Source organism: Dama dama, chromosome 7, assembly GCF_033118175.1.
Source record: "Dama dama isolate Ldn47 chromosome 7, ASM3311817v1, whole genome shotgun sequence".
NCBI lineage: Eukaryota > Metazoa > Chordata > Mammalia > Artiodactyla > Cervidae > Dama > Dama dama.
This window is the reverse complement of record NC_083687.1, coordinates 41,551,840-41,565,722: the sequence shown is the minus strand read 5'-3', so window position 1 is coordinate 41,565,722 and position 13,883 is coordinate 41,551,840. Positions and strand designations below refer to the sequence as shown.

Genomic DNA, 13,883 nt, shown 5'->3' with positions numbered 1-13,883 from the left:
TAGGTGGTTCAACTACAGAAAGAAGAGGGTAAAGGAAAAAGGGATGGTATTCTATCCACCGAGAAGAAAGACTCAACGAAACCTAAGGTGATTTCAAAGACAGAGCCACACAAGATTTGATTTTATGTCGTCACTTTTTAGGTGCATTTAGCACTGGTTGTAGTTGACAAAGGGTTTATAGTTCCCATGGACAAATCCATTGACCAAGGGTTTCTAGTTCCAATTTGGCTAAAAATTTGTTTCTCCTGAATTTCTCTAATGTGGGAGGAAACTTAGAGATCACAGCATCTGTTTGAAAATATGAACTGCATATATGGCCTGGCAATTTCTCAGGTGTTAATAGCCAAGAAAGCGATTCATTTGCCAAAACAAATGTCTACTTCTGCTTTTCTGCTTTTGCAGATTGAGCGATGACCAACATATGTGTGGGTGAACAGGTATTGGAAACACTAACAGATCTTGTTTAAAGGGGCCCCGACTATGACGAGGGGTGGTTATGGTGTAGGTAGGACTCAATCCTAAAGAGTTAGCTGGCTGTGCCAGGACATTAGCTTGCTAACGGCCAATGACCTGGATGCAGTGGACAAGGATTAAGGAAAGCACAGATCATGTGTACGAAAGAGAAAGCTATGACACATCTAAGTGAGGAGGCCATAATAGGGAAACAGTATGTTAAGACAATCTGGGTGGTAAACAAAGAAATTTACCATAAGGGTAAGTATTTCCTTGAAGTACATAAGACCTAGGAGATTTACTTGTATTCTCAGACTAGCTTGTGATTCATAGACTTGCCTATTATTCAGTGCAGTGTCCTATTTCTACAAATTGACTCTCAACTTCTGGGATAAGAGAAGGAAATTAAGAGGAATCTTCACATCCCCTGATGATGGATACTGACTGACTTGACCAGAAGACCCTATCAATTTGTGAAATAAGCATTCATATTTTACTAGTTTTCTATATGAGAAGAGGTGAAAAGAAAATAGCACTTTAGCTTTAAAAAGAAAGTTAAATAATACAAAAGAGAGTAAAAGTAATTTTAAAAATCACTAGATATGCACAGTATAGGTGAGTTGTTTTAATAAAAACGATGACCACAAACAGCAATAATAATTCAACTATCTGTTGGCTTATGTCTCAGGGTAGAGGCACTATATGCTTCGCATGCATCATCTCATGAAAGCCTTGCAACAAACCTAGGGGTGGACAGCATTCCCATTTTAAAGATGAGACAACTGGAGCTCAGAAAGGTTAAGTGGCCAACCTAAGATGGCACAGCTAATAAGCAAAGCAACAGAGCCAGGTTTTGAACTCAGACCAGAGTTAATTATCTGGGGTAGGAAATAGTAATAATTCTTACCTCCAATGTTTTCCTCAGAATTAGTACTCTGCTAAAGAACAGATGTTTAAAAAATACTGTTCTTTGCTGATGTAAAATTCTAAAATTCATTTTTTTTCCAAAGCAGAATATTTTTATTCACAGAGTCCTGATGTAAGAGTCCCTGAAATTCATTACCTGAAAGGCCAGTGAAAAATGGACTCCTAAAAAAAAAAAAACCCTCTTACACAAAGACAGACCACGGCTGCATAAGACCTTTCCCGTAGTGAAAACGGACATGCTCCAAAGGATTAGAACTTCTGATACAGTCTTATAACCTCTGGAAGAAAAATTGTGAATAATATGGTAATGCTTTTTGAGTGAGTTTTAAAAAATTTTACATGTAAGGGCGAGAGAAGAAAAGTTCTCTCAGAATTTTATATATATGTATATTTCTCAAACTATATATATATTTTTCTCTATTTAGGCTCTAGGTGTCAAAAAGAAAGGACAGGGTCCTCACCATCGATTTATAGGGCCCTAACCTAGTGTGTATGAACCTTTTTTCAGAGAAAGAAAACTGGAAAACACATCAATTTTTTTATAAAATCATATTCTAGAGCTTTGGCTAAAAGACACTGAATAAGATGTTTAATTCTCATTCTACTCGCTGGTCAATGGTGTATAGAAACACATCTATCACAAGTGGCTGAGGAAGGGGTTCCATGCCAACGTACAGGTGATGTGACTGGTCATGACACAGCGCCCCGACTGCTCACCAGGCCTTCTCAGGAGCCACGGATCAACACACAGATGCACCAGAGGGCAACTCCAAGCATCCTTCCGCTCGCCTGCCATGGGCCAGCCTGGGAAGCCCTGCTCGGGGACTCCAGTGTGACCGGGATACACAGAGTCCAGGTGAGGTACAGAGGCTGAGGTTTCTTTTTCCCTCTGACCCCAACACAAGTCTGGAAACACTTTTCTCTTAGACATATTTGATAACATTTTCTTTCTGAATTAATTAACCTGTTTTAAGCCTTTCTCACTATACAGGATTTTTTTTTTTCTTTTGGCCACATGTCACGGGTTGTGGGATCTTAGTTGCCCGAGCAGGGATCGAACCCAGGCCCTTGGAAGTAAAAGCATAGAATCCTAACCGCTGGGAATTCCCTATACAGCATATTCTTTTTTGTTTGTTTTTAAATTTAAACTTTTTATTTTGTATTGGGGCATAGTCAATTAACAATGTTGTGACAGTTTCAGGTAAATAGCGAAGGGACTCAGCCATACCTACACATGTATCTGTTCTCCCTATATTGCATAGTCTTAAAAAGATCATCCCAATCAGCATGTCAGTCTGACTCTGTGATATGGGCAAGGACAGAAACCAAAGATGATCTGGCCTGTTCTCAAAGCACCAGTCTACTATCAAGAGACTGCTAACAGTTTCCTTCATTTCCCTATCACTCTCTTTCTCGTGAATGAACTGTTTTAAAACTCAGTGAGCCTGAAGCCTCAGGCCAAGAAACCAAAGGGCTAAGTGTTTTAGGAGAGAAAGGACCTCTTTTCCTTTGGGCATCGCATGCTCCCTTCTTCCTTACTTTATTCTCTGCCTGGTACATAGCTACGCAATGAGCGCAAACTTCCTTGTTTGTCCTGAGAATGGGAAAGAGAGAGGGTGATGGTGTAAAGGTTGAAGGGCATTTATGTGACCCAGAGGAAAGTGAAAGTGAAAGTCACTCAGTTGTGTCCGACCCTTTGTGACCCCATGGTCTATACAGCCCATGGAATTCTCCAGGCCAGAATACTGGACTGGGTAGCCTTTCCCTTCTCCAGGCGATCTTCCCAACCCAGGGATCAAACCCAGGTCTCCCGCATTGCAGACTGCTTCTTTACCAGCTGAGCCACAACGGAAGCCCCGTGACCCAGAAAATTAAAAAAAAAAAAAGTGACCCAGAGAATTAGAATTAATTCATATCAAGATACCTCAGGCACTGAATCAAAGGGCAGAATAGACCCTTCAAGGGAAAAAAGAACCTTTTAATCCCAGATGGAATAAGCTCTTGGGCCCTTCACCAGCCCCTCAGTTCTTCTTTATTTTGGAGCTACCACTGACTCTGTGAAAACAGTTGTTGTCGAGAAAAACATATCACGGTCTAAAAATACTAGGTTTGCTTTCACTCTTAATTCAAATGAATTGGGTTTTAGACCATTAATTATTCTAGAGATTTGAAGATATGCTATTTCGTTTATCACTGGGATAATGCAGGTGACTATTTACCCAGAAGTACCATAGCCTGAACTGCAGTGCTGTCGACAGAAATAAAAATACCAGAGACACTTCTTGCTGTCGGCTACATGAGAAAAAAAACAGCCACCAGATTCTAACCTTTGGGAAGGCCGTGGAATTCAGAAACGGGGAGGAAGCGGTCATCACTGAAAAGGGAACATTCCTCCAACAAGAATTCAGAGCACCTCTGCCAGGCAGAAGATTGCAGTGTCTTCCCCATCATGTTAGACCTGGCCAAAGCATGAAGCACAAGCGCCAACAGGCAGCCCCACTAAAAACCAGCCAAGCTCTCCCTCAAGCTAAAGCCAATCCGTTAAAACCTTTATCCCAGTGTTTGTGGAGGAGCTTCGTCTGAAACCACATGAGAGGGAAGAGAATCTTCAAATAGGACCACCAAGGGGACGACCACCAGGCAGACAGGCTTATGATCGGGAAGCCACCTAAGCAGTAGAGGTGAAGAGCGTGAATTCTGTCGGGGCGCCAGCATCTCAGCATCTTATCGGAGCACAGTGGTGTGCCCTACAGGGGAGCTCCACTTAGCAAGGGGAGAGGGTAAAGCATAGTGACGGGGAAACATTACTTTTACATGAATGAAATCAACACTAGAGATCAAAGTCTGATCTAGAACACAAATGGATACTCACGTTAACACCATGCGCCCCGCCACTGATGACTAATTGTTCCAGCTAAGAAGACTGGAGGGATTAACAAGTACTACACACTCGCTGCTTATCCAGGGGGATTTTATATATATATAGGATAAGCAGGTAGTGACTGGAGAAATTAGAAATGTGTGACATGGGATGATAGAGAGATGATTAAATAGCTACCACTTAGATACTTCACAGAGTTGGAGAACAGAGACATCCAGAAGTCTGCAACTGCATCTAAAGAAAGAAGCTCTCTTCTAATGGGCGTTCCTTCACCTGGAGTTTGGAACTGCACCCTCCTGTCACACCCTGCACCTACTGGGGCTTCCAAACCACCACTCACAGGAGACTTGCTGCTCAGGCATGTTGTTAAATGACCCACTAACGTGATTCTGTCTGAGCATGAAATGTCTGTCGGGACTCCTCCCAACTTGGTGAGCAAGTGGCAGAGAGGCTGGAGCTTGAGTCCCGGCCGTGGTCCTCCGTGTGCTGAGTTGTCAAAAGCCCCCGTAGTTAATCTTAATCTCTTTTTTTCTTTTTTAAATTTTTGGCCGCAGCATGGCACGTGGGACCTTAGTTCCCCAGCCAGGGATCGAACTTGTGTCCTCTGCACTGGAAGGCAGAGTCTTAACCACCGCCACAGAAGTCCCTTAATCCCTAATCTTAATGATGCTCTTTTCTATTATTCTATACTCTACACAGTAATACATCACACTTGTTTTCTCATCTAGCCTTCTCTTAATACTTCATTTTAAAAAGAGGGATCCTTGAAGCTAAAAATCCAGAAATAAACAAAAAAGGTCAAAATCTTTATTCCTGCAACAGAATACCCAATTTGATATGCCAGAAATCTGACAATTCTCTAGCCATGCTCAAATTCCTCTCAGAGTCATTTAAAGAGGAGAGAGAGAAAGTAACTGTTTAGGGTCTCACCGTTACTATTCAGCGTTTTCATGATAACCTCCATCTGGGCAAATTCGTAGTTGTAGTCTGGTTCTGAGGAAGCTTCACTGGCCGCATCCAGGTCGTGCTCCGGTGGGCCGGTCTCTTTTTCAAAATCTTTCAACCAATCTCGCCGTTTCCTCTTAGGCAAATTAATTCTGTGGGGTTTTGACCATTAGCGAAAATCAACGTGCTTCACACTCGGGTAACAGAAAAGGTGTGTCAGTGAACACGGTAGTGAGCACAAAGCGGTTACCTGAAGAAGTGGTTGTTCCCCCACAGGATCCTGTCCCCGTGCCACAGCTGGGTGGTGCTGCACACGAGCGTGCCGTTTACACAGGATCTGGGGGGACACGGAAGCGGGGGACACGTCAGCTGAACAGGAACGAGCAGGAAACCCCCGACCCAGGAGCCCAAGAGGTTAAGCAGGGGAACTCTCCCTTAAGAGACGTAATGTGTCAGGCCGTGTCCTTTATTATTCTAAACGCTGAATGATCCTTCTAAAAACCCCGCTTCTCATGCTCACTAGCCATATGTTAATGCTCAAGAGCCCCACATGGATTTGTGTGTGCGCCTGCTCAGTCGCTGAGTCACTTCAACTATTTGCGACCCCATGGAGTGTAGCCCCACCAGGCTCCTCCGTCCATGGGATTTCCCAGGCAAGAATAATGGAGTGGGTTGCCATTTCCTACTCCGGGGGGTCTTCCTGACTCAGGGACTGAACCCGTGTCTCCTGCATTGGCGGGTGAATTCTTTACCGCCGAGCCACCAGGAAAGCCCACACCACCTCGACAGTGCCTACCAAAATGGTCTCAGCAGATAGAGAACCTTTCCACGGTCTCAGAAAGTTCTACTGAGCAGCGTTCTTCTAGAATAAAACTAAAAACAGCTCCAGAGTAAATCAGAGAGAAATATAATAAGCTTTACTTCTTTAACTTATTACTTTTGTGATCATCTGTATCTTTAGAGGATCCCTATTCTAGGTGCTTGCTTATACACACACATACACACAAACATATCATGCTCTTAATACAATAATATAAAAAAGAAAAAGTTACGGAAAGTGCCTGGTTTGGCAATGTACCCAAGCCAAGAAATTAGCATAGAAGTAATTTCCACTTGGACACATGCCAGGGGTACATGGAGGAAGCAAATATAAAATCTCTTCGCAGGAAATTATGTAGCCTCATCCAGGCCACAAGACTCCTACAAACCACTGAAGAGGAACAAATCTAAAAAATCATGAACTGCTCTAGGAAGCAAAGTTATCAGTAGATACAACAAACAGTTGGACTGAAGCCCCAACAACATCAAAGAAGAGCATTTCCAAATAAAGGCAATGAAATAAGTAAAAATAAAATTATTAAAGCATACAATGGAGTAAAAACAAAATTCTACTAATAGAGACCAGGCATATCTTAAAAAAGACTTCTTAGACTTCTACACATGAAAAACAGAGACCCTGAGATTAACACTCAATAGAATGTAGTTAAGCAGCAGGTAAGACATGTGAAGAGAGAACCGGTGGATGTGGGGAAGATCCAAGGAAACAAGGACTATCCCTTCACCCCACATCCTTCTCTTGCAGTGTCTCCAATCCCATTCCCATCAACACAACCAAGATTCTCTGCCCACTTCCCCACCTCCTATTCTTCCTTCTTTGTACTTTTTCCTTCCATACCCACAACTGCCTGGTACTCAAACATCCCCTGGTTGTTAATGTCTTCCTAACTGCTAAGTCCCAAAGAAGCTCTTTAACTTCTGTACTGACCTCTTCTTTAAATGTTCTCTTTCCTTGGAATCCATCATTGTACCTTGCCTCTCTGACTCCCTGTCTCAGCCCCCTTCATGGATTATCTTCAGATCGTCCCATAGACATTGGTTTAATGCTTCCACTATTCATTCTAGGTCCACTTTCAAAACAGGCAACACATAACACCCAGCTCTGTATTTTAGTGTAGGGTCTACAGCCCTAAATCCAATATGCACCTGGAAATCTTCACACTGATTCCCCAAGGACAGCTCAAACTCAAAATATCCCAAACTGAACTCATTACTACTCATTACCTATCATCCTGCAAGCCTGTTCCTCCTCTAATATACCTTATCTTGATTTAGTAGCACCACTGTTTATCTCATTTCTAAGACAGAAATTCAATATCGCTGACTTATTTTCCTTTACTGAATTCCTATGCTGTCCCTGAGCACATCACTAAATCTCGCCAACTCTTACACAATTCTAAAATATATTTTGTTCTTCGCTTCTTTTGCTACTGTGCATTCCCATGACAATAGTATATCCTAAGTCCTGCAAACCCCACACACTTTTATAGTGATCAGATTTGCAGGTTATAAAGATCACTTTAGAAGGAGCACTTAGCTTCCTGTAAAATAACCATTGTTTCTATACATCCTCCTCCACTAGGCTTTGAGTCACTATACTTGGGCATTCCCAGCACAGAGCCTAAAGCAAGTATACTGAATGAATGAACCACTGCCCTCAGGTTATAGGAAAGGAGGAGATGGGGCATGGTGGGAACGGAAGAAAAGTAGGGTAAAAAGACTTGGAGGTAAAATCAGGTATGAGGAAAACTAAATAAGATCATTTTCAGATATAGAGTTGAAAGAGAAAATGATTAAATTGTCATGTTGTGTGTGTGTGCTCATGTGTGTATATACACACATAATTTTGTCAATTAAAAAAGTAGGAAAAAACTCCAGAGCTTCTAATGGGGGTGGAGTACAGCACAAAGCTAAATTTTATTTGTACTTGGCATAAATAAAAAGTAAGGAATAGTATCATTTTATCATTAAATAAGATAACAATATATCACTTTAACACAAGACCTACAAATTCCATGAATCTTGCGTTTTAGTAGTTTTAGTCTCAGGTTTTCATCACTTGGAAATGTATATGGCTGATATTAACAGAATAATTTGACAAGAATGTAGTTTTCTTCATAAAAATGTATGTTCTGAATTATAATGTTGTGCGTTAATGAATATTGTTTTAAGACTTCATTTTATACGTGCTTATAAAATAATTGAAGACATCATTTAGTAGAAATTAAAAAGTAAATATATTACCCTATCAATTCTCAAATTTTTACATATTATAGCTTAGTGTAGGAATTCTTCACATAATGGGGTTATCTGATTAATAATGGCTTTTCATATAATGCATTAAATGGGTAACAACTAACTTTATTCAATATTTATGTGTGTCAGGCACTGAGGGAAGTGATTTATATGTTTTGTCTACCCTTAGCCTTATTTATCACATGAGGGAATTGAAGATTAGATAAAAGAGGTATCTTATCTAAGATCACCCAGCTAGTGAAGGCAGAATCAGCCACGCCGAAGCTGGTGCTCTAAATTTTGCTTACACAGCTCTCTACAAGCAGAAAGCAGAAGCTAGTGTGGCCTTAACTTTGATAACTGAACAAATAGAAAGGGGCAGTCTACTCCTGAAAATGAGGCACTTAGGCTATGTTAAGGTACTTTTTGTTGTTCTTCCCTACCATCTCTTTATTTTTATTACTTTAAAATTAATTTTTATTGGAGTCTAGGGCTTCCCAGGTGACTCAGCAGTAAAGAACCCACCTGCCAATGCAGAAGGCACGAGTTTAATCCCTGAGTCTGGAAGATCCCCTGGAGAAGGACGTGGCAACCGAATATGCCAGTGTTCTTGCCTGGAAAACTCCATGGACAGAGGCGCCTGGTGGGCTACAGCCTATGGGGTTTAAAGGGCTGGACGGGACTTAGCTACTCAACGGGGACGACAACAATAGTTGCTTTACAATGGTCTGTTACCTTCTGTTGTACAGCAAGGTAAATCAGCCACGTGGATACATATATCCCCTCTTCCTTGGACTTCCTTCCCTTTAGGTCCTCACAGAGCATTTAAGTAGAGCTCCCCGCGCTATGCAGTAGGCTCTCATTAGTTATCTGTATGGTACTTTTCTTACCGTGCATTTTCTTTTGGAGTGAGGCTGACCTCTCCATCAGAGCCAATGTCGATCTCACAGTGCTCAGGCTGAATTCCTATCCCAAAGAGCTGGATGTCCTGAGAGGTATCGGCACCTACCCTGGTGTGGTCCTGGTAACAGATTGTTCAAGAAAGAAACACCTACACTTGCAGGTAACTCAGTAAAAGTTTATCACAGTCAATTTGAATAACCTAACAGACCACGCATGACAACATTAGGTGAACCAGACGGGAGATGCAAGATCTGGTGCGTTGTAGGTCAAAAACTTACCTTAACACACGAAATTTAAAATATGTTTAAACACTATAGAAAAAAAATTAACTGTGATTAGCTATTATTTTAGAACACAAAGAAGTCAGATTTGACACTAGAATACCTGATGCTGAAGCTGAAACTCCAGTACTTTGGCCACCTCATGCGAAGAGTTGACTCATTTGGAAAAGACCCTGATGCTGGGAGGAATTGGGGGCAGGAGGAGAAGGGGACGACGGAGGATGAGATGGCTGGACAGCATCACCGACTCGATGGACATGGGTTTGAGTAAGCTCTGGGAGTTGGTGATGGACAGGGAGGCCTGGTGTGCTGTGATTCATGGGGTCACAAAGAGTCGGACACAACTGAGCGACTGAACTGAACTGAACTGAACTGACCTTGAGCTCCAATTTTAACTTGATGACTATTTATGTGACCATGGCCAAGCCATTTCATTCTAAGCCTGTTTGTTTTTTTTTTCCTGCAAAACCAAAACAGTATTATTATGATCTAATGAATAGGATTCTTTCTCAAGGATCACCTGAATTAACAGTGAAAGTCTTTGAGAAAAACTATATAAATTCAAGAACCACTGAAAATAGTTTCATGGAAAACCAAAATTTCAAATATACAACTTTTAAAATGATAAACAACAGCTGAGTTGCTAATAACAAATTACAGAGTATTCATGCCTGTGGGTTATACAATGTACAGATTAGCATGATTCTTCAGTACTTCAAAACTCAGACATGTGAGGACTGTAACTCCTGGTGACTGGGCCCAGTGTGCAGCCTCTTGGCTTGTTCTGTTGTTCTAAAACTCACGCAGTCCCTGTGATGATAAAAATACTTCCCTGTTTAACAGAGAAAGTGCAATGCATGGTCGTTCAAAATCAAGATTTCGAAAACAATCCCTTACCGCTTCATCCTTTCCTAAATTAACAGATCTTAAGTCTGTGAGTGGACTCTCAATAGGTCAGGGGCTATTTGTGCCATATCGGTTTCTGGAGAAAGTAGAATAACAAGGATTCTAGAAGACTGAGGCTCCTTTCCTCACTTCAAGCTTATCTCCACTGCATTCTGCATATTCATGAGGCAGCTCAGAATTCCTAACAACGGAGTTTGACAGCCACTGCGCTGACCCCTGCAGTATGGTCAGTGACATGACCTTGAGGCCACAGGGCCAAACCCCAAAGCCCACACCCATATCCACACCTGAGGGTGATCATGGGATCAAGAGTTACTTCCTGAGGATGCAGGTTTAGAAGGGATGGATATGGGAGAATCCCAGGGAAAAACCCTAGTTGTGTAATCTCCCATCAGAGTCTGCTTTAGGCTTGTGCTGACCTCAAGATCCTCTTAGGATTACTCAGAAGCATAATGGTGACTCTCCAGAGATTCTCAGAATCCTGTTGCCATAGGCAGAGATCACCCTGACACCCTCGGTGGCTTCCCCTACCCCTTTGAAAATTAGCCCAGCTAGGCAGCCCCGGTATAATATTGGTTGGTCCAGAAGTTTGTTGGGGGTCTTTCCATAACATCTTATGGAAAAGATGTTTGGCCAACCCAAACTTTTTGGCCGACACAATACAACCTTGGTAATTTGACTGAACTACCATCCCTCTTACTTTTTAATGAGCACTAAGCTGGATACAAAAAGCAAAATCATGAGGACAGGTACCCAGACCCAAGTGGGATTGTACGTGAAGGAATCAGGGTGGCAACTATCTATTAATTTACTCTCTTACCTTTAAATAATAAACCAGAAGTTCGTTGAGAGCAGGGTCTGCATTCAGGTTGACCAGGTAGCACTTGTCATCTCCCACCTTGATACCAGAAGTCTCCAGGGAAATCCCCATGCTTTCAAGTTGCCGCTGCCTCTCCTGTGCAGAGACAGACAAAAGCAAGAAAGCTCTGTTTGTTGCCTGAGTCAGGGGATGTACCTATGGAAAGCCTAAGTCACTATCTCTGGGGACAATGCCGGTGAAATGACACATTCTACTGAGCTCAACCAAGTTTCTGAGCATCTAAGACATGTGACATCTTGTGTCAGTGTCACAGGAGCACCGAGGGCAAACCAGGTACCGTCCTGCCCTTAAGGGGCTTCCAGTCCAGTGGAGGGGATAAGACCCCTCGGCTAGAAATGAAAGAGGAGACCCCGAGCCTCTGAAGAGGAACAACGTGCTGCGGGGCTTCAAGGAGGGAGATTGTGATGGGTTAAGAGTCCAGGAAAGGCTTTAGGAAGATAACACATTTGAGATGGTTTTTGAGGCACAAGAATTTCAAGAGGAAGAAACGGGGGAGTACCAAGGTAAGGGCAGAAGGCAGTATGGTTTTAAGGACTCAGGATGCACTGGATGAACGCAGGTGTCAAGAACCCCTAGTCCAAGGACCCCAGTGTAACACAGGGAGCTTGGCTCAATGTTATGGGCAGCCTGGATAGGAGGGGAGTTGGGGGAAAATGGATACATGTATAAGTATGGCTGAGTGGCTCTGTTGTGCACCTGAAGCTGTCACAACATTGTTAATCGGCTATACTTCAATATAAAATAAAAAGTTAAAAAAAAAGTAAAGAATCCCTAGTCAATGTGGGAAAGTAGTGGGAGATGGGGCTGGAAGAGCCCTCTCCTTTTTGCAGAGGGCCTTGAATTCATTCAGGTTATTCATGAAATGTTTTTTTGTGTTAGGTACTAACCTCGGGCTGGGGATACAAGAGCAAAGAAAACAAAGTTACTTCTTTCACAAAAAATTATATTCTAGTGGAAGGACACGGGCCATAACAAAATAGACAAGTTAAATACGGAATTTCCTAAGGTGATGTGTGCTATGAAGAAAAATCAAGCAAAGTAGGAGTTACAGAAAGTTAGGTGTGTGCCTGTGATATCTACAAAAACACATTTAAGCAGAAGGCTGGCCTAGGTTCCAGTTACTGATATTCAGCTATCCGACTGGGGTGGTCCAATGCTCACAAGTGGTCAATGAGATGAAAATGTCATGAAATGCACAGTGTAGAATTCATATCTCACACACACAGACATGCACACACGTGTGCATGCTCCGTCCTTGCTTTTTATCTCAAAGTTCATAGCAGCATTTTCTAAGGAGCCAAAGAATCAAACACATTGAAAAGTCTATGATGTGCTGTATATTATAAATTCTCTGCCAATGCTCTGTCCGGTGATCTGAAATCACAGATTTTTGTTTCAAGTGTGAAAAGCAGGACACATTAAAGATGGTTCCTGTACCATGCCTGCACAAATTCTGAACTCTCCAACACTTCTAGCAAACACAGGGACCAAACAGTAGTTGATACAAGACAATGACTCAGTGTCTAAAAGTGGAATTTTTGTAGGTTCTAATTCAGCAGAAAAAGCTCCTTAAGGCTTTTTTTTTTGGCGGGGGGGGGGGGGGGGGGGGGGGCGCTCTCTTGGGTCTTAGTTACAGCATGCAGGATTTTCAATTGCAGCACGCAGGGTCTAGTTCCCCGACCAGGAACTGAATCCATGTCCCTGCACTGGGAGCACAGAGTCTTACTCAGTGGACCACTAGGGAAATCCCCTTAAGACTCTTTGAGGATGATAAGTAGTTTAACAGAAAAGATGGCAAATGAAGAAGAATCACTATAGCACAGGGAATGACACTCAATATCCTATGTGATAAGCCATGATGGAAAAAAATATTTTTAAAAAGAATGTGTATACGTGTACAACTGAGTCACTTGGCTGTACGGCACAACACTCTATGTCAACTGTACCTCAATTAAAAAAAAAAAGAATCACAATATTTTAGGCCTGGGTTATTAAGCTACCTGTGCAATTTCTTCTGTTTTCCTGAGCTTCTCTTCCCAAGTCACCGTTAGTTCTTTTATCAGCTTTTCAGATTCCTCGAGCTTCTCTTTCAGTTCAGGGGCCTTCATAGCCTTTAAAGTGAAAGCAGAGATATCTGATTTTCTCATTTTTTCCACCATTATGTACAAGACAATCCCTTATTGTCCTTCTTAAGAGGTTATCAACTGTCTGTTGGAAGCAATTAAGCCACACACTGTCAGGGGGTTTTTTTAGACCTTTATTAATCAAATGAAATGAAATAATAAATGGCTGCTCCTCTTAAAATGAGAAAAAAGAAATTCCAGTGCCCTGAATTAAATTGATATAAATCATCCCAGAGTAATTTTATCCATCATACTTAAATTTCACATTTAAAGACCTCAAAGATGCTAAAGTTCACCTTCAAAATAGAAAAGCATGAGAACAAATTACTTGAGTAGATTTCTTTTTCAATAAAACAAAGACCAACACACATCACTAATAAACACATCCCACTTACATTAACCTACCAGGAAAGGTAGAGACTCTTCTCAATTATTTTAAGGTTTGAGTCTGGGCCACTTGAACTACTTTTCTTACTGACGGTAATAAACTTAGCATGTTTACTACTCACTTG

The 13,883-nt window shown here is 41.9% G+C and overlaps 1 protein-coding gene across 10 annotated transcripts in view; it reads right to left on the bottom strand.

Moving 5' to 3' along the window:
* The window catches only part of KIF13A (kinesin family member 13A), a 195,048-nt gene that overhangs the window by 45,919 nt on the left and 135,246 nt on the right, over positions 1–13,883 (bottom strand). For all 10 annotated transcript variants that reach the window (XR_009693639.1, XM_061147540.1, XM_061147544.1 and 7 more), the window contains exons 12-16: positions 13,249–13,359; positions 11,189–11,323; positions 9,169–9,299; positions 5,457–5,543; positions 5,192–5,358 (exon numbers count right to left, since the gene is read on the bottom strand). Coding sequence is in view for 9 of the 10 variants with exons in the window: in XM_061147540.1 (XP_061003523.1) it covers positions 5,192–5,358; positions 5,457–5,543; positions 9,169–9,299; positions 11,189–11,323; positions 13,249–13,359 (631 nt within the window). In the remaining variant the exon portion in view is untranslated. The remainder of the gene's footprint in view (positions 1–5,191; positions 5,359–5,456; positions 5,544–9,168; positions 9,300–11,188; positions 11,324–13,248; positions 13,360–13,883) is intronic.